Genomic DNA, 26,695 nt, shown 5'->3' on the forward strand with positions numbered 1-26,695 from the left:
AGAGATATTTTTGCAAAAGTGTAGCTAAGACATCCGCTCATACATACTCTAGAATTCATCAGAATCACGATTGCTTGGGGTTCAAGGAAGACTTCCTGAGGGAAGTCATTTTTGAGCCAGCATTTCAAAACATGGGAATTCTTGTAGTTACTGGGGAAAGTGGACTTTCACTTGAAAGGAATAGATGGGGCAAAAAGTAGGCATTGGGGCAGAGGTTATATATTCTGAGTATAAAATCCAAAAAGTAAGTAGAGGGAGGTACGTAAGAGAAAAGTTGAAGAAAAAAGCAGATCAGATCCAGATGCTGAATTCTAGTTAATCCTTTATGCACCCCATGTCTGTGGCTGAATAACAAGCCATTCCCAACCCAAAACTTTGTGGTTTCTCACAACTGTGTGATTGGTGACAGGGGCAGGTTTTCTGTTACTCTCACCTGTGATTGCTCTTTTGGCGTCTGTCACGTGATAGAAGAGTCCAAGGTGGTGGCATTCTCCTGTCCAGCTCTTGGTGCTGGCTGGCAGCTGGGACATCCTGGTTTTCTTTTGCACGGCCCCTCGCACTCCACTAGGCTGTGTGGGGCTGCTGCACAGCACAGTGGTCTCCGACTTCCAAAAAAGTGAGAACAAGAACTTCAGGGTCTCCTGAGGTCTAGGATTTGCAACTCACACACCATCCCTTCCACCATATGTTGTTGGTAAAACAAGTCAATAGGCCAGCTCAAAGTCATGGCCAAGGAGAAAGAGCCTACACACCTTTGTGGGGAGTACAGCAGTATTGTGTTGCAAAGGAGGATGGACATAAGGAGACTTGGTTTGCTGACGGCCGTTATAATGATCTGTCACACCACGAATTTTTCTTGAAAATAATCCATCACACCACGAATTGAAGACAGTGTTGTTCAGTGGTGAGAATCAATTGCTGTTTTGAATCCAAGACTGATATATCCAAGCTGTGATTAAAGAATCTGAACATGGCCCTTATGAGTGGGTTGCACTAAAAGGACAAGCTGATGACCAGGAAAGAAAGCAGGAGGCTTTTCCGGTAGTTCAGTCAAGATAACATATGTCTGATTTAGGAAATGTATATTTTCTCTATAAACAGAAGTGGACTTTTAAGGAAGAGTTATGCAAAATTTAGTAAGCCCTGAAATAGCATTGCATTCTCGAAAATATATAAATGATCTTTTTTTTTTCTCATTCTGTTTTCTACTGAAGTATAAAAGGCAAATTTGTTTGCATTCTCAAATATAAATTATTTTAAATAAAATAAAAATGTCTTCCACAGAAAAGTCTGTGGTTATCAAACAGTTGTTCTCTTTGTTTCTTTGAAGGCTTCCTTTTCATGTCCTAGAATTAGCCTGCCTCTTACCTTGCAAAAGAGTAGCCAAGCAAATAAGCTGACATGAGTCAAGTCCTATGACCTGGCAGCTCATCCACAATTCCTGAACATAGAACACAGGCAATTTTGCTGAACTGTCCTGGGCTGGAGCTGAGAAAACAGAAAAAGAAAAGGAGAAAAAACAGAGAACAGTTTGTGTCTCAAAAGCAAAATGATGACATATACTCTGTGATAGCTCTCTGTCCCTTGGTTTATCTATCTAACTATCTGGTGGCTTATACTCTGCCTTAAAAAAAGATTGAAGATAATTGAATATTTACAATATATAACTTAAACAAGTACACAGATATCTTAAAAGGCTGGAAAGGAATTTCTGGAGCATAAGCCTTGAATAGCTTCTACTTGGTCATCAGAATCAAGTTATATCTGCTTGTTCTGCTTGGAAGTGGGAAGGATCTTTGTATCCAGAAGAGTGATTTTTTTTTGACAGCTTTAGAGAGGTATAATTTACACACCATAAAATTGACTCATGTTAAAAGTAAAATTCAGTCGCTGTAATCATTTATGGGGTTCTGCAGTCATCACCACAGTTGAGTTTTAGAAAGCTTCTATCGCCGCATTGCCACCATTGGTCCCAAGCAGCCATCAATTTGCTTTCTGTCTCTTTTCTGGACATTTTATATAAACAGAATCATACAACATGTAGTCTTAAATCTGGCTTCTTTCACCTAACATCGTTTTGGGGCTTATTCATATTTTAACATGCATCAGTACTAGGTTTTGTTTTTATTTTTTTTAAGGTTTTTAAAACGTATTTGTTTTTTAATTTCTGGCAGGCAGAATTTCCCAGGCCAGGAATCAAGCCTGCACCACATCAATGATCTGAACCATAGCAGTGACTGTGCAGGACCAGGGAATTCCTAGGTTCCTTTTTATTGCTGATTTTTTATATGGCAACTCTCATCTCCCTCCAACATTGTGTGTAGCTTTTTTTTTTTTTTTTTTTGCTAGTGGCAGTGCTATTTCTATTAGATTATCTATTGAAGGACGCCTTTTGAGGGTAAGCTTGCAATGGTTAACTCCTCAGGCCTTTCCTGTATGCTGTCAGCCTCCACAGCCACAGGTTCCATGTTTGTGGATTTAACCAATCACAGATTGAAAGTATTTGAGAAAAAGATTTGCAGAACATTCCAAAGGACAAAATTTGAATTCACTGCATACCAGCAACTATTTATGTATCATTTGCATTTTATTTACAACTATTTACATAGCATTTACATTATATTGGGTACTATAAGTAATCTAGAGAGGAGGTACATAGGTTATATGCAAATACTATGCAGTTTAATAGAAGGAACTCGAGCATCTGTGGCTTTTGGTATTTGCAAGGGTTCTGCAACAATACGCTGCAGATGCTGAGGGAGGACTATGCGTAGAACATATACATGAATATCTACACCGCAGCCAATCCGGGACGCGGAGAGCAGATCTGTGTTGCCGGGGGCAGGGGGCAGCGTGTGGGAGGGACAGGGAGCTGGGATTGGTGGATGAAACTGTAACGTTTGCAATGGATGCGCAGTGGGCTCTTACTGTACAGCACAGGGAACTGTGTGTGATTTGATCAGTTTGATGTACAACAGAAATTGAAGAAACATTGTAAAAGAAGACGACTATGGACTGTTGCTAATTTGGCTGGGAATAGATCTAACAACTTCTAGTCTCCGTTTCCTTGACATGCATTCACAATGTGTGTGCAAGTAGCCTATGAAATTCAGCCTACTCATTTTATATGCTATTCAAATGCACTTTGTGATATTTTGGTTATTTTTGGCTACTCATCAAAATAAGCCTATGTGTGCTTGATACAGGGGAAAAAACTTCAAAATTATATTTTCCGGAAGAAAAGTATTACTCAGTATAAGATCCCAACTATAAGTGGCTTTATGAAGTGTGCTTTGGCTTTCAAAAGAATCATGATGAGAAGTAATGTGCTAACTTGAAAGTTTTAATTGTAATGCACATTTGTTTCTCTAGCATTTGTGGAATCCAGCATCTGGAACGAATAGGAAAGAAGCTGAATCTCTTTGACTCCCTTTATTTCTGCATTGTGACATTTTCTACTGTGGGCTTTGGGGACGTTACTCCAGAGACCTGGTCCTCCAAGCTTTTTGTCGTTGCCATGATCTGTGTTGCTCTCGTGGTTCTCCCCATCCAGGTAAACATGACCATGTTTGATGTTACGGAAACCTGCCAAGCTTAGAAAATCATATCTTCCCCATTTAATAAAAATTGCAAAGTGGCGTATTAACCTAACAGTAATATGTTAACACATGCTATTATTCCATCTAGTTAATTCATAAAAATTGTCTCAGAAATGTCTTTTTGCATGATATTAGAAACACTGAGGTTTTTTTTTCCCCTCTAGTCACAATTGATAGCTCACCAGTCATTTCAGTTTTTTAAGATGCTTTTTTTTAAATAGAGAGTATTTAAGTATGTTAATGATAGGATTGTAGGAGTGTGTAGTTTTAAATCCTAGAATGATATCTCAAGGAAATAAACTTGTGAAGGGTTGATTTCTCTTGATTCTTGAAAATAAATCTAAAAGCCTGATGTTGTAATGAATAAAAATTGCTTGCATATGTTGGTCAAATAAACACCTGAAAATGATACATAGCTATTGTGCAGCATTTTGGAGAATGGATAAGGAGATAGTAAAGAGACAGAGATATAAAATGAGACTAAAGAATATGTAGGGTGGGAGTTCCTATTGTGGCACAGTGGAAGTGAATCTGACTAGTATCCATGAGGATGGAGGTTTGATCCCTGGCCTCACTATAAGTGGGTCGGGGATCCGGCATTGCCGTGAGCTGTGGTGTAGGTTGCAGACGTGGTTCAGATCCCATGTTGCTGTGGCTGTGGCACAGGCCAGCAACTCTATCTCCAATTTGACTCCTAGCCTGGGGACTTCCATATGCCATGGGTGTGGCCCTAAAAAACAAAACAAACAAACAAACAACATATATAGGCAATATGAAGCTTTTTCCTGCAGACATCCATAGGTGGGCAGGTCAGAAATAGGATATGACCAATATACATCAAACTTGTTTATTCCATTCTGCTATGGTTGGTCACAGCATATCCAAATAAACTTCAGCTAGGTATAAAATAATATTTCTGGAATTCCTGCTGACCCACAGTTATGAGCCTGACTGGTATCCAAGAGGGTGCGGGTTCGATCCCTGTCCTCGCTCAGTGGGTTAAGGATCTGACGTTGCTGTGAGCTGTGGGGTAGGTTGCGGAGGCTGCTTGGATACCAAGTTGCTGTGGCTGTGGTGGAGACTGGCAGCTGCAGCTTCAAATCGACCTCTAGCCTAGGAACTTCTATATGCCACAGATGCAGCCCTAAAAAAAAAAAAAAAAAAAAAAAGATCTTTCCACTCCTATCCAATGACTCATGTCATTCCCGGTAGCCTCCACTTCCTTTAGATACCAGCTACTAAATAACTGGAATGTGGCCTTACCTGTGTGGTAAGGGTATGTCTCCTTGCATGAGATGCAGACTTAAGTCAACAGAAGAATGAGGGAGAAAAAAAGTGAGACGTCTCTCTTTGACTCAGTGCCTAATATATATGGCTGCCTGCCCTCCTGGAAGTAAAGCAGAGACGCAAAAACCTCTAGGTGCCGTGTTATGATGTAATAGGAGAGTCACATTAATATATTTCCTTAGAGATCCTGAGGCCCTGGGAGACATTAGCAAGCTCTGTAGCCATCCTTTGAAGAGTCTCTTGTAGAAGGGAACAAGGAACTCCAAGAGTTCCGTCTAAGAAGGGGGTATAAACCTGGTCGCTAGGGATGTGTTGCATGGATTTTTATTTTCACGTCCAGTGCTTTTCATTCACATGTGGAAAATACATTACAGTTTGAACAGCTGGCCTATTTGTGGATGGAGAGACAGAAGTCAGGTGGAAACTATAGCCGACACAGAGCTCAAACCGAAAAGCATGTTGTTCTGTGTGTCAGCTCGCTGAAGATTGATTTACTCATGGATTTTTTAAATGAATTCTATGCTCACCCAAGACTCCAGGTACCTTTAAACGGATCATACCTGCTAACACTGTCACAAGTCAATTAATGATGGTACAGACTGTCTCCTGGGAGATTTTTATAAATCTACTCAATTTTAGAATGAGAAAATGAAGAGCTACAAATATAACTAAGAACATGGAAAAAATGCTGGAGGAATACACAGTATTTTAAGTTTCCTTCTGTATCTATACTGATACAGACAGATGGAATTATGTTACTGCTACAAAGAAAGGTTTTCTTTGAATTAAAATGATTGCTTTTTTTCTCCCTTGGGTAAATGATATTTTTATGAAACAGTGAAATTTAACATAAAATATAATGAAGCAATGAAAAAGTCATTTCAATGTCATCTGCCTACTTGAATATTTCAGAGTTTTATCAAGTGTTGCTGATGGAAATGTGGAAGCTTAAAGTTCCGTTTTTCCTTTTATTTCCTAGAATCTAACTGTATCTTCTTTATCGTAGCAACAAGTGACCAAAATTTGGATGGTCACTAGGCTAAACTGAGATCAGAAAAATCTCTTCTGTCTCTGGAGACAAAGTCCTCAGTGTAGATTTTAGGCAAAATCTCCTTTTCTATTTGCTGTGCTTAGTGCAACCCAAACAGCAAGAGCTACTGGAATTTCTTGCATTTCCCCAATGAATTGGTGCCAAGATGTTGGATAATCCTGAGGTCAGTCAGTATGGTACAGAGTACCTCTGATTAACTCCCCCTTTATTTGAAAAGAGATTTTTTTTTTTTTTGGTGAATATTTTAGAGAACTTTTAAAATACTATTTTTTTTACATTTGAAAAGTCTAATTTATAAGTAATACTTATTTAACATATTCTTTCATTTTTGTATAAATTATTTGGCATTTTTTTGGAGGAACTATATATTTATTTGCTGGTTTTTTATTTTTCATACTAAATAATTTCAGATGCTTATTATAACCCACAAAGAAAATCTATTTTGGGGAAAATTTGATCCCCCCCAAATTTTGATCCCTAAGTAAGTTATTTTGTGTAATATCAATTTGGAATGTTTTCAAAACTCCAAAAATTCCTATTAGATATATTTTAGAGTGATAAAATGTTTACCAGAGAATTTGAATTCATATGGATCAATTGTTTTAAACCATTTCATCACTAAGAGTACCTTTGTGTTTTCGTTAAAGGACAATTATTTTGAAATATTTTCATCTCAATTTTTTAATTTACTTTGTCAGTCTTACCAGTATTTTTGTGAATCCTTTTCCATCCGGATATTCATCAGAAAATTTTCAGTTCATAGTGGTGCTACCAAATGGTATAAATCACATCCGTCTTTAATCGAAAAGTACGCAATTTGAAGTGCAGATCGACCCTTAGGACTTCTGCCTGGTGTACAATTTGTATTTTCGAATCAGTCCTAAGTCATAATTGGGAACCTGATAGACTGGAAATGTGTGTGGAGTGTAAGCACCGATTCCCTTCCCTTCATGGGACCAAAAATGTTGAAAAAGGTCGAGATGAAGGTATTAATTTATAAGATTTGCGTATGCCTGTTATGTTGAATACAGTATCATGTTATGCTCCATATGCCCAGCTTTTAAATGCAAACTTTTATTTATTAGCAAGAGTTCATTTCCATTTTTCCCTCTTTCAAACTTTTCTTAGGTATTCTATATTTACCTACAAGACAGAATTATTGTTTCTATCCCATTGCCTGCTTTCGTTTTGCATAGGATTATTATGTGGTGATTTTGTGTCCCACTGAAATGGATGTGCAAGTTCGAAGGGTCCTGCAGATTCCCATGTGGTCCCAGAGAGTCATCTACCTTCAGGGTTCAGCCCTGAAAGATCAGGACCTGTTGAGAGCAAAGTAAGAACCTCTGTCTCTTTTCCACCTTGCAGTTTGTCACAGCTTTTCTCTCCTCCAGACTGTAGCCATTTTCAGTGCTGCAAGATGTGCTTTTGAATACAGGTTTTCCCGTCAGTCCCTCTGCTGGTCAGATTGGAAAGTTGGGTGTGTAAAGTCGGCGTGTTTGCGCCTCTTTCTCGGGGCGGCGTGTGCAGCAGACCGTGTCCACACAGCACAGTGATGTGGCGTCACTACTCCAGGCTGCTGGGTGATGAGCTGAGCAGTCTGGTATCACAGGGAGTCACCTCTGAATCCCTGGATACTGTTGTTATTCCACATATAAACCCTTGGACTAAACATTATGTGAGATGCCAGAGCAGTTCCAGTCCAGGTTTACATATTAGGGAATTTGCATTATGTATACATGTGCTGTATGCTTGTGTTATCTGGAGTCTGAGATGAAAGAGTCCCCAGGGGCTGGAGGAATCAGAAAGGTGACAGGGCCTCTGTTGCCCTCTTCTTGTTGTGCAGCTATCAGCCCACTTGGCTTGAAGGTGACGTAGTATTTAATGTTTGTCACGGGTCATGGGGTCATTCCACAGGAGCAGAGTGAGGGCTTGGTGGGTTAGACTGTGGACACGGGGGCATCAGGATGTCAGCACAGCAGCATCCCTGGTTTCAGAAGTCAGAAGAGATCCTTAGCAAAGGTGGCTTTGCTCCATGTCAAAGTTCCCCGGGCCAGGGATTGAACCCACGCCACAGCAGCGACCCGAGCCCCTGCAGTGACAATGCCAGATCCTGAACCCCCTGTGCCACAAGAGAACTCCTCTCTTGCTTTTCAAGTTTTAAACATGTCCTAATGTTTACCCTGGAGTCATCCTACATACTTTGGTGTGATCACAAGTCTCTTCACTGCATTTCATAACATAGTGGTTTTTCTTTTTTGGGTTTTTTTTTTTTTTTGAGTATACGTGTTAGTGTGTGTGTTGGTGCATGTTCTGTGTGTATTTGTGTGTGCTCTGAGTTGCTTTATGCGTGTTCTCTGGGTGTTTGTGTGCATGTGTGTGCAAGGGGCAGGGCATGTGTGAGCGATGGAAAAGAGCAGAGGAAAATGCCCAAGCTCTTTCCTGCTGCTTTCTCCTGCAGAAGACGACCCAATGTCTCATAACAGCAACTCTGGCATTGCTTTTAATTTATACATAATAGGTCAATTTAATTGAGGTGTTTTTTTCCCAATGATTTAATAACATCTGAAGCAAAAAGGTCAGTGGAAACTATTAGGATGTAATGAATGGTACATAATTGGAGAATTAAGCTTCTTTGAGAATATTGGAGTCTTTGTGGTGGATTAAATGCTTCATGTATGTTGGTTCTGTGCACATGACAGTCTGAAAATCAGATTCTCTCAGTTCCACGCATGAAACACAGCGTCAAGTGTTTGTCAACAATCTGCTGTCTATGTTAGTTGGGAACTTTAAAGAAATAGTTGATAGGACAGTAATATAATTTGGGTCTTTATATTCATCGGCATAGATGGTCAATATGCTTAATTTATTGTAATGAGTTAAGTGTCTCACGTAATAATAAGGAGTAATGCTCATATTGTGTTCAGTGAGAATAATGAAGACTTTTGACTACATAATAAATTAATCTAAGCTCTTAGGATTAGCTATTAGTATCTTAGAACCTAGGAGTATTTAGTTTTAACAGTATTAATTTTTTCTGAGCAAAATCAATCATGTTTGCAAGAAATATTCCTCCATTAGAATTTTAAAAAGGGTGAGAGGGTGGTAATTCTCAGAAGGCTGGGTTAAGATAGAAGGAGGCGGGAAAGAGAACCCATTTTTATGTTCATTTCTTATCCCGACGTCGTATAAAGATTTGGGGTTTCATGTTGACCAATACAGCACGATTCTCCATGCAAGAAGCAAGGAGCAGGACTCACCAAACCAGTCCCAACGGTCAGTTGTATGAGCTCCGAATTGCTCAGTGGAAGGTGAAGGTTAGAAAATCTTATACATTTTGCCCCTGTTGTCTTTAGAACCATGACCACGTCACATTTTCCCAGAACTGCTTGCTTTGGTCTCGTTCCATGGATTTTTATCTTTTCTCTCCACCAAAAATATTTGGGGGAAAACTTTCCTTTTATCATAATGAGCCAGAAACATAAATATTGCTTCATTTGGAGAATAGACAGGGTGCTTTTGTTGTTGTTTATAGAACATTACTTATCAGGCGCTTGAAGCGTCATACTTGCTGTTTATCACTAACTGGAAGAACTATAGAACTTTAGCATGAAGGAAAGGTTTGGAACAAGGTCACGATTCATCTCTGGGGAATATACATGTCCAGTAGAGTTTGACTTATGAATCCTCAGCAGCTTCGTTTCTTCTCTCTTAGCTTTATTGAGGCATTGCAGCCAAAATGTAATCCATCAAAACTGAAGGCTAATGCAGGCCCCTCAATTTACATAAAGTGTGTATCTGAAAAAAATGCACGAGGATAAAAGAGAAAATAAAAATCGGCTTTTTTTTCTGTCATTATAAACTATTGAGTTTTGTGGCCAGCTTAACAAGTTATTTTGTTCACAGTCACACGCAGCCAAGACAGCTAGAAATCCAGCTTTCATTTAAACTTAAGGGTGTTCATAGTTTACATGTGCTCTGTACGCCTCGGGCTAAGCACTGGAATTCTGTTTTTCATATAATACGCAGATATGTCAGTATGTGATTATTTTGTTTTTCTGTCTGCATTTAGGATGGATGATGCCGAGGCCTGTTTTATTCTGAGCAGCCGGTGTGAAGTGGATAGGACATCATCTGTAAGTTTCCAAAACCTCTTTTAGTAAATTATTCTTTTCTCCTTAAAAGATTTATTTTACTTCTTTGAAAATCTCCCAATATTGAATATTGGTGACCTTAAAATTTTATCAAAGGGCAACATATCTCTAAACCACCTTGCCATGATATAAGGAGAGTTGCACCACTGACTGTATTGACAAAGTATTCTTGAAGTAGTTTCTGTTAATCCTTGAGTTTTCTGTTGACCAAAATGAAATGAGTCATATAGAAAGAGAACTCGATCATTTTTAATTAAATATATCCTATGCAATGTAATTTTGTTAAAGTGATCTCAATTTCCTCAACTCAAAAACAAGGCAGATGGATCAGGCAGCCTGCATAAAATCAGTTGGAGAGTTTCTAAAAAAAAATATGCATTTGTGAAAATTCTATTTAGGATATATAGGGTGAGGACTGGGAATCTGTGTATTTTAAAAGATCCCCAGGTGATTTTTTGAAGCTCCTCCCAGTTTGGTAATCTTATGTGACCTCCATGATATATATATCTCTAGGGCTAAATTCCTCTAAACTCGTAGTTAAACTGTATAATTTACCAAAAAGATAACTTTATATTTTTTAAAATGCATTTTTACTTTTATTTACAAAGTGCCTTGTTATTTTATGTTGGCTTATGTCCTATTAACTCCTGTGTTTCTAAGCCAGTAAGTCTATCTCTGGTCAAGGCTGTGGTACATAGACAAGAGAGAACCTTGTGGGCTCTCGTAGGGATCAGGGAAAAGGCAGAAAATGTACGGTCTTTTGAGGCGTGATTTGCGCTTTTCAGGAGCATCTACGAGGCGTGCTCTGTTACGGTACTTTAGGACTGCAGTCCTGCATGTGGCAGGCGTTATGCTGTCCTCATGCTAATTTGCCTCAACGTCTGACTCGTCTGAAAACCAGCTTACGCATCCTTCTTTTGAAGAGGCCTGTTGCGTGTTGGATTATGTCCCTCAGGAACTCTCGTGTCGATGTCCACATACCCAGTAGTTCACAATGTGAACTGATTTGGCAAAGGATCTTAGCAGAGACCATCAGGTTATTGTGAGTGTATTAGAACGGGCCATAGTCCCAGAGAAGCCGTGTCATGTAAAAGGGTGACAGACAAATAACAGGGAGAAGGAATGCCACGTGCCCATGGAGTCTGTCTTCTCTAAGCCAGGAGAGAGGTGTGGGTTGCATCCTTCCCTCTTAACTCTCGGAAGGAACCTCTCACCAAGACCTTGACTTTGGACTCTGGGCTCCAGGATGATGCGATGATACTTTCCATCAAGCCACCCGCTCTGTGGTACCATGTTACCACAGCCCAGCAAATAAACACACAGCCGAAGACCAAACAAATGATCACAAAATCTGTAAAATGCTTCTCTTCAAAATGTATGTTTTAAAATTCATCTGCTCCCTCCTTCTCCCAAGTTACTGTCTTAATTCAGATCAGACACCTGCAGTCCCCTTATGTATTGTTGCCTGGTTGGCTTGGTACAGGAGGTGCTCCAAACATATTTATTGAAAAAGTGCACTTGAGCTGCACTTAGTCCACCGCGTGTTTCTGTACTTACTTAACTTACGTGCTTGGCAACCTTATGTCCCCCCGTGTCAACTTAGCCTTAACGTACTTGCTTCCAATATGTATGTAACCAGAGAGGATAAACACTAGGAAATAAATACATAATGTCTTTCAGAGTACCCTTCCAGGGGGATTTGGAAGCTCTCCGTTAAGCGAATGTCTGCCATTTCCTCCTGACACTCTGCTGAATTGACAGGAAATGAGTACAGAGACTTCACTCTTGGGGACAAAGGAGATGGTAGGTGAGATGACACTAAAACAAGTTTGGAAGCTAGAAAGCAGATGGATGGGTGGTAATTGACTTAACAGACAGAAGAAAGGTCACACTTAAGTAGAGAGAGGAAGCCAATTAGAAGCAGGCTGCTTTTTGCAGCAGTGCCTCAAAAGTCACAGGAAATAGAGGCATCAGATGTCTCTGCAAGTAGGGTTATACGCAGGACTAAATATAGGACTAGGGATTAAAAATCTGTAAGAGAAGCGGTGAGATTCCCTGAACCCCTCTATGTATCCTTTGCTGGTCTCTCTCTGCATCCTGGAAAAAGAGGTTTGCTATGGAGAATTTGATCCAGGGACACCCTTCACTCAGAAACATCGGGTGCAGCTGAGGGTCCAGGTTGGAATCAAAGGAACCAAAGATCAAGTCGTCTCACTGAATGTGAGCTGCTTCTCCAAAAGGACTTTGAGAACCTTACAGCCAGGTCCACATCTCCACGGACACAGGTTGAACGGAACTTTCTCGGGGGAAATGGGCCATCATGGAAAAATACAGATATATGTGAAAATAAGGTTCCTGCATTCACTCAGGTCCCAAACAGCTTTTGAGTGCTTCACTCCTACATAGGTTCAAACTGCAGTGACTACTAGACATTTATTAAGGAAACTCCTAACAAGAAAAAGAAGGAAGCAAGTAACAGACATACCAAAAGCATACAAAAAAGAATTCAGAGGATATACCAATACCACTGTAGAATTCTGGGAGAAGAAATAAATGTTAAAATATATAATAAATATCCTATTTTTAGTAGTTGAGAAGAAGAGCGTACATGTGTAAAACAAGATTAGTAGACTATAGAACAAAACAAACCAAAGCAAACATTCAGTGAACCAAAAAGAGTTCCCGCAAAATAAAAATAGAATAACGAATGAAAACTTAAATTAATTTGGAAGATAAATCTGGGGACATGGAAAAATGAAGAATAATAAAAAGAATGATAAAATGGAAAATAAAACCATACAATGGAAAACTAAACCATATAATATATACTATATATTATATGTATTATATAATATATATTAAAACCACATATAATATATTGTATATATAATTAAAACTAAAGCCATGTAGTGGAAAATTAAAGGAGTAGTCAGGAAATAGTAGCAAAGAAACCATATGCATATAGTAAGAATTTAAAGAAGGGATCCAGAAAATGGTGGGGGACCTTTTACTCAAAGACATAATACAATCAGATTTTTCAGACTGAAATTGTCCAATTGAGAGGGCCCACTTATTACAGAATAATGACTAAAAAAGGCTTAGGCTCATCAGAGAGATTGCGATAAGAAAGGACCCAGAGAAAGAAAAGAATGACAATGAGGAGAAGGTAAAGTAGGAGAAAACCCTTGAAACCAAGGGTAGAGAATCATGTCTTCAGACTGATCAGTAAGACCAGAGCCAGAAGACAGTGGGTCCGGGCTCTCAAAATTCTGAGGAAAAATATTTTTCCTCTTGGAATTCTGTATCCTGGCAACAGTCCAACAAGAATGATATTTCAGATAGTAAAGATTTTCAAAATTGCACAGTCCTTAGGAAGCTTCTGGGAAGTGTGTTTTACCAAAACCTTGGGGAATGGGAAGATAGAAGCCAACTCAGAGGAGGGAGTGGGAGTTCCTGTGGTTGTGGTCAGAGCAGGTTCTAGGAAGATGGCTGAGCAACAACTCTAAGTGCACCTAGCAGGGGCTGCCTCTGGAAAAACGATGAAATCAGTATACCCCAACATGGTTAACTCTATGTAGAGGAAGTTTCCACTTGTCAGCAGATGTGGGGAGCTTGTGTCCCCCTCTGATTTGTATGTTAAAGCCCCCATGCCCCCAGCAGCTCAAAATGTGATTGTGTCTGAAGGTGGGGCCTTTAAAAAGTAACTAAGGTGTCCGCACTGTGTTGCAGTGGGTTAAGGATCCAGCATTTCTGCAGCTGAGGCATAGGTCGCAGCTGCAGTTCAAATTTGATCCCTGGCATGAAAACTCCAATGTGCCGTGGGTGCAGCCAAAGCAGAAAAAAAAAAAAAAAAAAGATGGTTAAGTTAAAATGAAGTCATTAAGATAGGCCCTAATTAAACCTGACAGTTTGTCCTTATAATTAAAGAAAAGTGGTACATATATACAATGGAATATTACCCAGCCATAAAAAAGAACGAAATAATGACATTTGCAGCAACATGGATGACCTGGAAGTTATCACACTAAGTGAAGTTGGGCAGTGAGAGACACACATCATATGACATCATATGTGGAATCTAAAAAAAAGGATGCAAATGAATTTAGTTGTAGAAGAGAAACAGACTCACAGACTTTGAAGAGCTTTTTGTTCCCAAAGGGGACAGGTTCAGGGGAGGGATGGACTGGGGGTTGGAATGGAGATGTTCTAAAATTGGATTGTGATGATGGTTGTACAACTATAATAAAATTCATTGAATTATTAAAAGAGGACGGGGAGCTTAGGACATACAGAGAGACAAGAAGGGTGTGTGTGAGGGCATGGAAGAAGTTCACACAAAGAGGTAGCAAGAAGGCAGCAGTCTGCAAGCCAGGGAGGGAAGCCTCAGAGCAAACGAACCTGCCAGCACTTTGATCTTGGACTTTCAGCCTCCAGAGCTAAGAGAACACGCATTTGTGTTGCTTAAGTCACTCAGTCTGATCCTTTGTGACAGCAGCCCCCAGCAAACTAACACTGCAGATCTTGAATTAGTGGTGAGTGATTAGAAAACCAAATATAGGCCAAAAGTGACAAGTATTTTCTCCAAAGGAAAGCGCAGATCATGGAAGACTGGAAATGTAACTGTATCACTCACCATGACTTATTATAAATGAGCCATAATGATGTGAACGCTAAATGTCCATCGCATCAAAATTATTACTGAACTCTGTTCAAAGGACGGGAAATTGAAAGGAATGAAGCCAGTGGTATCTGTTTTTTTAAAGAAAATGTCCAGTTATTTTTCTTAAGATAACTTTTAAAACACTTCCCATATTTTAGGAACACTTCTAATATTGTTTATGTAGAAGTGGAGTCTTAGTCAATATTGCTAACATTGGAATACACAGGTTAGCTCAATTTTTCAAGTCCATTTAATACAAAAAAGAAAAAAGGAACCAGACAGATTTGTCATTTAGTGGGTAGCTTTCACATGGTCAGGCATTTTGTGTGCATTATGTCTTTTCCTCCTTGCAATTGTTCTACAGATGAGAGAACAAATATTTCCAAGTTCAGAGTCGTTAATTAGATTTCCCACAGTGGTGGAGTCTGCGTTCTAGCCAGGTCAGTTCAAATCCATCATGCCTTCCATGTAGCAAACTGCTTCCCTGGTGATGTTAGCTTCCTGGCCAAATGGATCACACATCCTTCAAAAGAGTGATTCCACAGAGTTCCTGTTGTGGTTCAGTGGGTTAAGAACCTGACTAGTATCCATGAGGAAGTGGGTTCGATCCCTGGCCTAAGTCAGTGGGTTAAGGATCTGATGTTTCCATAAGCTGTGGAGTATGTCACAGATGAGACTTGGATCCTGCTTTGCTGTGGTTGTGGCTGTGGGCAGTGACAGCTCCCATTCCACCCCTGGTCTGGGAACTTCCATATGCCTCAGGTGCAGCCCTAAAAAAAAAGAAAGAAAGAAAAGAAAAAAGAAAGAGAGAAAAAAAAAAGAAAGAAAAGTCATTCCACTATTTGGAATTATGATTGAAATATTTTATATATACATATAACACATATATACACATATATACATATACATACACTCATATATATTATACACACAATTATATATGTGTGTGTGTGTGTGTATAATTTCAGGCATTTTCTGTAATTTCAGTCTGTTTTTTGTTCTACTCTTTCTCATCCTTGATCTGTCCCTTAGAAGAATACGTTTACTTCAGGTCTGTTAAACTATTGATAATATACTTTGTGTCTCTGCTTATTAATAAAAACCCCCGACATTTGTTTCTTTCTTTCTTCAGCTTTCTTTCCCAACTTACCATTATCCAGTTTGGGCCTTTAGTAGTTTCCGTTTTTGCATTTGAGGACGATACCATTTACCTTCCAAAACTAAATTTTCTGCTGTTATTGACTGAGTGACTCTAAGTGTTGAACTCCGTGAACACTTGGAAGGGTGTGACCTTGTACACACCCTTCATTAATGACACAGGGATGACTCTGGTTGCAGTGTCTCTTTTCTTTCTTACGTTGTTTCCTGCCACCCCCCAACTTCCATTTTCAAAATAAGCTGTGCATTCTAGGTACGTGTTACCACTCGTTACATTTTGGGGGGTTTCTATTTACTGTAGATTTGCTGTTTGCAATTACGATTCTGTCATGTTGATTTATTATTTATGTTTTCATATAAAGTTGATATGGCTTATTGCATTTAGCTTCAAATTTACATGGGGCTAATTGACGTAATTCTTTGTATCCATCTTAGATCTGAGCATGATATTTTTATAGAAGAAAACAAAGTGCCCAGTATAACACTGTCACCACTTTTAACCATTAATTCATTCACCCCCTACGTAGTTATTGAGTGTTCTGTGGTCCAAGCACTGATGAACCCATTGAACATGCATTTATGAACAGAGCAGCAAAATCTCTGTTCTCACAGGGCTGATCTATCCGAAGTGATCAATATACTGAGTAAGTAAATTAACCGAAAATTAGATGGTGATGAGTGTAAAGGAGAGAAGAATGAAGAAGGAAGAGGCATATGAAATGGCAGGGAGGGTTGACGTCTAGATGAAATGATTAATTTAGAGAGGTGAAAGAGTAACTTAAAAATATAATTATAAAACTCATTAATTATTATGGGAGAGAGCATTGCAGACGCTACCATGTTCTCATTTCCTTCGAATATTTTTGTGGTACATATTCGTTCAAACTACTTTTCTTCCTGTAGGTATCACCCATTCCTTCTCCTCTTTCTAACTTAGTGAAAAAAGCAGCACTTGCTGTTTCAAACTTAGAACCACCTAAGATTTCCCAGGCCAGCCTACCCTTTACCCACATCGCTGGACGCTTCTTTCCAAGAACACTGCATGTCCCCTGGTAGAAATCACTTTCTGTTTTTATCTTCATCGTTTGTTCTCTTTGGTCCAGTTATTTCTCCTTCTCCAGTTGCATTTGTGTCCTTACTCTTTGTACAATTCTTAAATCTTAGGCCATTTCCCCCCCCCACACACACACTTTCTTTAAAGGCTCTTTTCTCTTTTTAACATTTTAAATATCAATAGTACCCAGGGAACTTTTCTTGGGACACTTATTACTTGACTCTTGAAACTTTTCCCAGTTGTATAGGAGCAATGTCCACTATTAAATTACAAGCTCTTCTGGGTTGAACTGTGTGTTCCCTGCCCTCCAGATTCTTATGTGGAAGTCCTAATCCCTTGTAATTCAGATTTGATCATCCGGAGATAATTATGTTAAACTGAGTTCATTCCCATCAACTTTAATCCAGTATGACTAGTGTCCTTAATGAAGGGGAATTTGGAGACAAATTGAAGAATGTGATGTCACTAGAACCCAACCATCTTCGAGCCACAGGCTGAAGCCCGGAACGGATCCCTTCCTTACAGCCCTCAAAAAGGAACAACTCTGTTAATACCATGATTTTGAAATTTTTACCTTCAGAATTGTCAGATAATACATTGTTCTTTTATTTTTTTGCTTTTTAGGGCTGCGCCTATGGTATATGGAAGTTCCCTGGCTAGGGGTCAAATCAGAGCTACAGCTGCTGGACTACGCCACAGCCACAACACGGGATCTGAGCTGTGTCTGTGATCTACACCATAGTTCATGGCATGCCAGATCCTTAACCCACTGAGAAGGGTCAGGGATCGAACCCACCTCCTCATTGATAGAGTCGAGCTCCTTACTGCTGAGCCACAATGGGAACTTGCAACAATACATTCTTTTTGTATAAGCCTCCAAGTTTGTGCTACATTGTTGCGGCTGACTTAGCACTAGAAGGAAGGTGCTGCTGGAATAAATACCTCAGACTATGGGAGTGGTTTGGAATTGGCTAATGGGTAGAGAGATGTTTTGAGGTGGATGACTGACTAAGCTTAGATTGCCTTGAAAAAATATCTGGTAGAAAAACTGACAGTAATGGAGCATTGATGAGGGTTCGGAAGGAGAAGAGAAGTGATGTAGAAAAAGCGTCTGTCGTCTTGGAGAATACTTCTGCCGTCATTGATAGGATGTTGCTAGAATTATGAATACTAAAGGTGCTTCTGGTGAGGTCCCAGGTGGAGGTGAGGAACATGCTGTTCTGTTTTAAAGTGGCAGAGGACTTGGCTGAGTAGTGTTTTATTGGACAAAGAATGGAATTTGAGAGTGTTGAACTTGGATATTTAGGCCGAGATTTCTAAGAGAAGCGTTGAAGGAGCAGCCTGGTTTCTCCTCCATGTGCACGTTAGGATGTACAAGACAGGATGTGATTCAGTGCATGGATGAAAGATGCTCCTTTGGTACATGGTCAAATGCTCATCCATTTTAGAAACAAAGAAGACGTGATATATGGATCCAGAGGCAGGAGTGTGGTCAAATGTAGTAGAGCTCTGGAAGTTCTTCTCGCAACTGTTCCTACGTTTTTTTACAGCAGTTGAGCTCATCATATGGTAGAGATTTGCGGAGGGAAGAAGATGTAAAAGAGTTGTCTAAGATCGTGGGAGAGGGGGTGAACTGGAGAGATGTGGAGTTCCCGAGGGATGCTCTCCTGCTGGGTGATGTTATGGGCCGCCATGAATTTAAAGAAGGGTCTGTTTAGCATCTGTGTGTGTTTATGCCCAGCCTGTGGTTCCTTGTGGTTGATGGAGCCTTAGATTCAGCAAGGTTGCAGTTTTGCCTGCAGAGTGGTACTAAGTGAGAGAGGCAAGCCAGGGGACTGTGTATGCAGGGGTCTGATTATTTTGGATAAACATTTGTTGTAAGCTGATAAGAAGTAAAGTGAAGATGAGGGTGCAGAGGTAGCAGAGGGTGAAAACTTGTAGCATCGATAGATGGAACTTGGCGGTGATTCGGACCCTCCCTGGAATCACATCCTGAGACAGCGATCTGGGAAGTAAAAGGCAGGGAAAGGACAGAGGGAGGATGTCTTATATGGTGATATGTTTTATAAGATTCAGATGCTTTCCTTTTGAACATCTTGTTCGCTCAATCTAACAGTAGATGTGCTCTTAATTTAAAGATTTGTTCAAAGCTAAGTCTCTTCTCTGAGTCATTCTAATTCATGAAGCATAATTAATTTGCCCTCTGGATAGCCTTTCTCTGCAGTGGTGAAAGAATTTGATTTTCTTAGCTGAATGAGGCACATGAATTTTTACTTAAGTGATCTGTTTCTGAAGAAACCTGCAGTGTTTGCTTTTCTCCTTTAGTTGTTTTTTTGGCACTACTAATTTTTAGACTGCTTCCTTCTTGGAAATAAAAAACGAAGAACTACCTCATCACACCCTCATTTATTAACCATCACTAAATATCAGTTACAGGCTAGAGACCACATATATATGTATACATATTATGTATGAGGTGTATTTTTTACAGCAACCCTACAAGGAAGTTATTACCATTGCAGAAACTTGGCCTCTGTCCAAGGCTGCTGAATAGACACACAGACAGAGTGTGGGGTGAAGGAGAAAAAAAAGAGCTTGTATTGCTTGGCCAGGCAAAGGAGGCCATAGTAGGCTAATGCCTTAAAGACTCTGCTCAAACTTGGAGAAAATTGCAGGGAGTTTGATCGTCTAAAATGTGAAAAACAGGGTTTCAGAGAAGAATCGGGGGCAAACACGCATCCCTCTTTCTTTGAGAGAATCCTGATCGTTGAGGCTGATGTCGGGAGTTCTCAGTGTGACGCTGGTGGTGGTGTTCTGGTTATGGCATTTTGATTCTTCATAGAATAGCAGTACTTGCCAAAGGGGCATAGTGATCAGAGACTAGAGCAAACTTGGAAATTTCCTGAAAACCATCGTGTTCTTATAATTTTTAGCCCAGAGACAGTTGAGCTCAGGGTGCCTAATCTTTAACTCACAGTTAATTGTGTTTAGGGTGCAGTCGAAGAGGAAGATGTGCAAGGAATGGCTCCAAGCTGTTGCATTTTAAAGGATTCATTTCTAAAAGAAGCACAAGGAATATAATGTTTCTCTTAGGTGTGTCAGATGCCTATGTCATTGTGCCTATCCCTTTAGGAGGGATCAGGATCCTGCCGCAAGGCTGTACTCTTGTTTCTTGACTCTCCTCCCTTGTCTTGGCATCCCCTTCCTTCCCAAATCTGCCAGCTGTCTGAACTCAGGGAAGGCCATGGAAGCTAATGAGGCCCCTTTCCTAAGAACAAGAAACTGGGCACACAGAAAAGCTTTTGTGCCCAGGAATCCCACAAGATCCCACTCAGTTTCATTACTAGCTCCAACTTGCTGATTAATAAACCAGGGTTCAGGTTAGCTGTTTCGTTTAACCATTCTAGCAGTATAGAGTTAGTAACTCACATACCTCGTGTTTACACCCAACTCTGTCTGGGTCAAAGCAAAATTGTAAGGGAGACTTTAGTAAAAGCTGTTGCCCGCTGGGAGAGAGAGATTGAATGCAACTCCTGAACGAAAGGTCTCTGGGGCGAGCTAGCGGGAGAGCTCTGGGTTGAGGAGGTGGGCCAGTCTGGTTAAGCCATCATCTGCTCACTCTTCTTCATGAAAGTGAAGGTCCCTCCCTCCCACAGAGACTGGGGGTAGGGAAGCTTTCTCCTCCGATGGATGATCACATTTCAAAAGGATGGCCCCCAGGCCTTTGAGATGCTTCTCTGTTGTAAAACCATGCGAGGCTGGGAGAAGATTTACGTACATCTCAAAGGGACAGAAAAAGAATTTAAAGCGAGAGTTTTCTAAAGTCGATGTGCTAAGAAGGCGGAGGTTGGGGGCAATTATAGTCTTGAAGAAACCTGTCAGATAGTCAACCCTAGGGAAATTCTAAGGCCCCTCTTGGTCATCTGACTCCAAAGACTTGGAGTTGGGACGCCAAAAAACTGTATCTTATACCATGCTGTCCGCTTTCCTCTTAAATGGCAAAGACGTTTTTCCCCCGTGTATTGCAGGGAAATATATGAATATATGGAAGCTTAGAGTAGAATGCAAATAATCATTGGGCACTCCGGCACTCATTTCCCTATATGATCCATTCAGACCACAAGAGAAGAAGAAATGAAATAAGCTGTTTGCACTTGCAGGGGAGGAAAAGTAATTTCCCTCTCCTGAGAGTGGCTGAGAGTCCCCTGTAATCAAAGGCAGATTCCCAAGAGCAAAACACACAGAAGTTAAATAGCATGCGTGCCTCATGTGCACGCGGGCGGTACCCAGGAAAACGGAGTGAACCCCCCAAACGGTCCAGGTCCGCACCTTAAATCCTGTCTTCAGCCAAAGACAAAAGAGCGATTTGGGAGAGGAGAGGCTGGTTGTGGCAGCTTGTCAGGAAAAGTATAGGAAGGTTGCTGTGCAGGTTTAAGTCTGGTGCCTTCTCCATGGAGCCTTTCTTGTGGTTTATAGTCACCCCTCTGGTACAAAGAGAGAGAGTTACAAATCTTACAAATGGAGATTTCCCATTTGAGTATGAATTTTTCTTATGATAGGATAAATTCTACTCTGATGTAAGAGCGTCTCCAGTGTCTGCATTGTCTCAAGAATAATCAGCTCAAAATAATCCTTATGCTGAAGAGGAATCTTTTGAGTGGCATATTAAGCCTTTTTAAAAAAAGGTTTATTTTGTTTTAAGCAGATACATTTTGGGCATTGAAACACTTTAATGCATAATCATCCTATTATTCGATTCCCTAATTAAATGTACCAGGTTAAATTGTTTATAAAGTGGCACATTTGAGTGCTTCTAGCTGCAAGACTTTATACTCTCTCTTGTAGAAGTGTTTTGTCTACTTTGTTCAGTTGCCCAAATTATTTATTTACAAATACTGTTTCATAATTCAGTTTTAATTTTTAAATTAGAGTCATCTTAAAAAAGTGTTCAATAGATATGCTAGCAAAATATATGTGAAATATAAAAAAATAATTCTATCACTTTCACAGTGCTACTGATGTATTTCATAAATTGAAAATCGCGTTGAAAGTGACCTTTGATCAGACGAATATCTTAGTATTTCTGGGTCATAGACTTTATTGGAGAATCTAATGAAAATGACAGATTGTTATGGTGAAACAATTCATGTAGAAAATTTCACCTGAAATGCCTGCGTTCTTTCACAGTCATTTGGAGTTCAGTGAGGAAAAAAAAAAAAGAAACTACCTATAGTAGATGCAGTGATTTATTTTAGGTCCTTAACATGCCAGCAAATAATTTTTCCATGCTTCAAATGATAAAAGATGAATTTTATGAAGACATTGTAGTCAACTGGGTTTTTAGGTGAACTGAATTGAGGTGAAACGTTTTCACAGCAGCAAGAAAAGCTAGGATGGCAGGATCACACCCTATGCTACATTTCTATATTATTGTAGGTTGCTTATTTCAAAGTTGGTACAGTTGGCACTTCTACTACTTTTTGGTTGCAATTACATAGAGTATCTTCTTTAAGGATTAGTTTGTCAGCAAGGAAATTAAAAAATGTATATCATCCTCTGTTTTTAGAAAAGAGAATTAAAAATCTTGTTTCTGTGCCTATTTTATTATCTGTAGTAGAAAACATTTATTTTCTGTTCCTTATGTGACATTTATGCTGTAGTATGCTGCACTCTTTTCCTGTTTCCTCACTTAATGCGTTGCTCACAGGATGATGGATATTGGTGATATCTTGGTAGGGTATGATGTGTGAATAAAACAAGGAGGATTTACGGTCCTTTAGGAAAAGTATATTATCCCATCTGTTCATCTGCTGAGCTGAACGATTTGCTAAATGCTTTATGTGTCTGATGCTCTTTCCATTATCTCATTGAATGCTTACAGTATCTCTTTGAAATAAATATTGTTTTTCTTATTCATCTGTGAAAGGCACATGAAAGCTTGGGATGTGCTGAGGGTGAGCAAGATAAAGACATCACCCTGGTCTTCATGGAGCTTGCAGTTTAGTGGGGATTGACGTGAAACAAACAAAACAAAACAAAAACCCTAGGTGGGGTTAATGGTATCATTGGGCAAATGCAGAATACAATGCAAACAAGTAGCATAGACTTCATTCTGAGGAAGGGGGTTCCTAGAGTGAGTGACAAATGGTTCCAGATAAATTGTTCCACGTGGGAAATCCTGGAGGCTCAGGAGTGGAGAATGCCTTGTCACTGGAATAAAGAGTCCAAAGGTGGAGTTCCCGCTGTGGCTCAGTGGGTTAAGAATCTCACTGCAGTGGCTCAGGTTGCTATGAAAGTGTGGGTTCGATCCCTGGCTGGGCACAGTGGGTTAAAAGATCTGGCATTGCCAAAACTGCAGTGTGGCTGGGATTTCAGTCCCTGGACTGAGAACTTCCCTATACCACTGGTGCTGCCAAAAAGGGGGGGAAAAAAAAAAAACTACCACCACCATGGCAAAAGACAAACAAAATAAGAGTCCGAAGGCCAGAAGAGTAGTTTGGGGACAGTTTAGTAAGTGGTCTTGCAAGCATGGTTAAGAAGTGTGGCTTTGATTCAGAGAGCAATGAGAGCCCCCATAGGCTTTTAAGCAGCCAAATACAATAATCAGATCTTAGTTCCAAGCAGTAATTAATTTGATCAGAACACAAAATTAGTAAAAACAATGAAACTCGAGATGGATATGCTGACTCAGAGGCCATTGCCTTCATTCCGAGCCAGAAGTGACAGTTGGGATGCAGGTGGGGGAGGCGAGGTGGCAAAGGAGTGGGCACATCAGGGTAGTAGTTAGAAGGCGTCATCACCACGAGAGAGGACTGGCCAAGTGCAGGGGTAAGGGGGTGCAGGTGCTCTGGGGGTGCCCATCTCTGGGAAAAGCGAGAACTACCTGCGTTTAGTCAGGGATAAGGTCAAAGAATGGCTGGAGACGAGGTCTCAGAGAAGCAGAAGGAGGACCTCTGAGAGGCCATGTCCCATGTCACCGAGGATCAGGTAGAGCAAGAAGAGCAAGCTGTCCACATCCATGCACAAACATGGCCAAACCTATCCTAAAACCAGGTCCGTTGAGTGACGTCTTTCATCTTTCCTCACACAGGTTGTAAATTCTAGAGTGAGGTTAGAGCCCAGGATGGGTGACTCTAACCCTCATGCTTTTTCCATTTACTTTTTTTAATAGACTGTTTTTTGGGGGGAGCAGTTTTGGATTTACAGGAAAATTGTGCCAAAAATATAGAGAATTTCTATATGCCCTTCTCCCCCACCCAGTTTCCCTATTGTTAACCTCTTGCATTAATGTGGTACATTTTTAATGCAATCGATGAGCAATTACTGACATACTATTTTTACTTAAATTTCATAGTTTACATTAGAGGTCCACTCTGTGTTGTACATTCTGTGGGTTTTGACAGATGTAGAAGTATCATTTTGTTTATGTAGTGTGGTATTTGCTGAACTCCTTAGATTTGTAAATTTGTCTTTCACAAAATGGGGAAGTTCCTGGCCGTCATTTATTTTCTGCTCTAATTTCTCTTTTTCTTTCTTCCTGGAAAGCTAGTTACCTTACTTGAGATGTTTTCATATTTGTTCCCAAAGTCCCTGGACTCTGTTTTTTTTTCCATCTGTTTTTTCTTTGTTTTCAAATTGGATAAATTCTATTGATCTGTGATCAGGTTCACGGACTCTTCCCTCTGTCTTTTCCATTTTATTTCAAAGTCCATCCAGTGAATATTTGGGGGGTAGTTTAGTCTTTTTATTCAATTATTAAAATATTTTCAATTGCTCTACTAATCTTCCCTCCATGTATTTGTTATAAGCATATTTTCCTTTACCTCACTGGTCACAGATATAGCGGTTCTTTTAATCCTTGTCTGATAATTTTAACATCTAGATCATCTGAAGGCCAGCAGCTCTGGGATATTATTTCGTTTGTTGCTTAGGAAAATAGGTCACACTTTTCTAGCACTTCATATATTCAGCAGTTTTGCATTATATTCTGGTTGTCATGCTTTGTTGTGAAACCTTGGATTCTCTTGCATTCATTCCTCCAAGAGTATTGATGTTCTTGTTTTAGGAAGCAGTTAAACATTAAAAATGCAGTTTTGCATTTTGAGTTTGAGTTAACTCAAAATGCAAACTGGACCACCCTTGCAGTTGGCAGGGGTTCAAATCTTAGTTCAGATTGCTTTTTTTCTGCCCCATGAAAGCAAGGTTCAGGGATCAGCCAGTGTTGTGTAAATCTGTACACAAAATATGCTGTTTCTCTTCTCTTCCTCTCCCCATTCTGGGATTTCCCACTCTACCAGAATAATGTTTAACCAAATACTTGGGCACCCTGTGAGCCAGTCAAGTTGATACATAAAATAAACTATCTCACCATTTTAGGCTTGTTTTTTATGTTTTGGAAGACATACATTGTTCCCTGAAAGAATTTTGGTTTACTCTTCGTTAACTTTTGTACAACTTAAAGTTACACACCACTGACAACACTTTCTTTTTTCTGCGCAAAATATCCCCTCAGATCTACCTGTATTTTTTAATCCTCCTTTTCCCTAAAACTTACGTCAATTAAAATGTCCTCCGGTGATGAAAATGCTGTATATTCTGTATCTCCACTATCCAATATAACTTTGAATTTACCACATGTGGCTTTGATATGTAGCTAATATGATAAAGGAAATGAATTCTTTAATTAATTTTATTAAATTTAAGTCCTAACAGTCACATGTGGCTAGCGGTTATTCTGTGGACAATGGCACAATAAAACCTGTTTTTGCTTTCTTTTAAAAAATGTATTCGCTATAGGCGTTTGGAAAATAGACATTTGGTAGAAAGCCTGTTCAGGACTTCTGCCCTTTTGTTACTCAGGTTGCGTCTTTTTAAATATTGGGTTAAATGAGCTGCTTTTATAGCTTGGATATTACTCCCTTACTGGTCATATCAATTGCAGATACTTTCTGCCATTTCTGTAGGTTGTCTTCAGTTCGTTGACGGTTTCCTTTGCTGTGTAAAAGCTTTTAACTTTAATTAGGTCCTATTTGTTTATTTTTGCTTTTCTTTCCTTTGCTTTAGGAAATGGATCCAAAGAAAAATGTAGCTATGATTTATGTCAAAGAGTGTTTTACCTATGTTTTCTTCTAGGAGTGTAAATAGTTTCTGGTTTTCGAATTAGGTCTTTAATCCATTTTGAGCTTACTTTTGTATATGTGTTAAAGAGTGTTCTAATTTCATTCTTTTACATGTAGCTGTCCAGTTTTCTTGGCACCACTTATTGAAGAGGCTGCTTTTTCTCCATTGCAATCTTGCTTCCTTTGTTGTAGATTAATTGACCATAAAACAGGTGGATTTATTTCAGGGCTGTCTATTCTGTTCCATTGATCTGTATGTCTGCTTTTGTGCCAGTATCATTCTGTTTTGATTATTGTAACTTTGTAGTGTAGTCTGAAGTCAGGGAGCTTGATTCCTCCAGCTTTGTTCTTTCTCAAGATTATTTTGGCTATTCACGGTCTTTTGTGTTTCCATACAAAATTTAAAATTATTCTTTCTAGTTCTGTGAAAAATACTCTTGGTATTTTGATAGGGATTGCATTGAATCCATAGATTGCTTTGGGCAGTATGGTCATTTTACAATATTAATTTTTCCAATCTAAAAACACAGTGTAGCTTTCTATCCATTTGTGTCCTCTTCAGTTTTTTTCATCAGTGTTTTATAGTTTTCCAAATATAGGTCTTTTACCTCCTGAA

General features: G+C 39.6%; 1 protein-coding gene across 2 annotated transcripts in view; it reads left to right on the plus strand.

Moving 5' to 3' along the window:
* The window catches only part of KCNT2 (potassium sodium-activated channel subfamily T member 2), a 344,132-nt gene that overhangs the window by 174,887 nt on the left and 142,550 nt on the right, over positions 1-26,695 (plus strand). For both annotated transcript variants that reach the window (XM_047755168.1, XM_047755167.1), the window contains 4 exons: positions 3,373-3,553; positions 5,261-5,425; positions 7,134-7,270; positions 10,007-10,070. In XM_047755168.1, coding sequence (XP_047611124.1) covers positions 3,373-3,553; positions 5,261-5,425; positions 7,134-7,270; positions 10,007-10,070 — 547 coding nt within the window. The remainder of the gene's footprint in view (positions 1-3,372; positions 3,554-5,260; positions 5,426-7,133; positions 7,271-10,006; positions 10,071-26,695) is intronic.

Source organism: Phacochoerus africanus, chromosome 12 (genome assembly GCF_016906955.1).
Source record: "Phacochoerus africanus isolate WHEZ1 chromosome 12, ROS_Pafr_v1, whole genome shotgun sequence".
Lineage (NCBI taxonomy): Eukaryota > Metazoa > Chordata > Mammalia > Artiodactyla > Suidae > Phacochoerus > Phacochoerus africanus.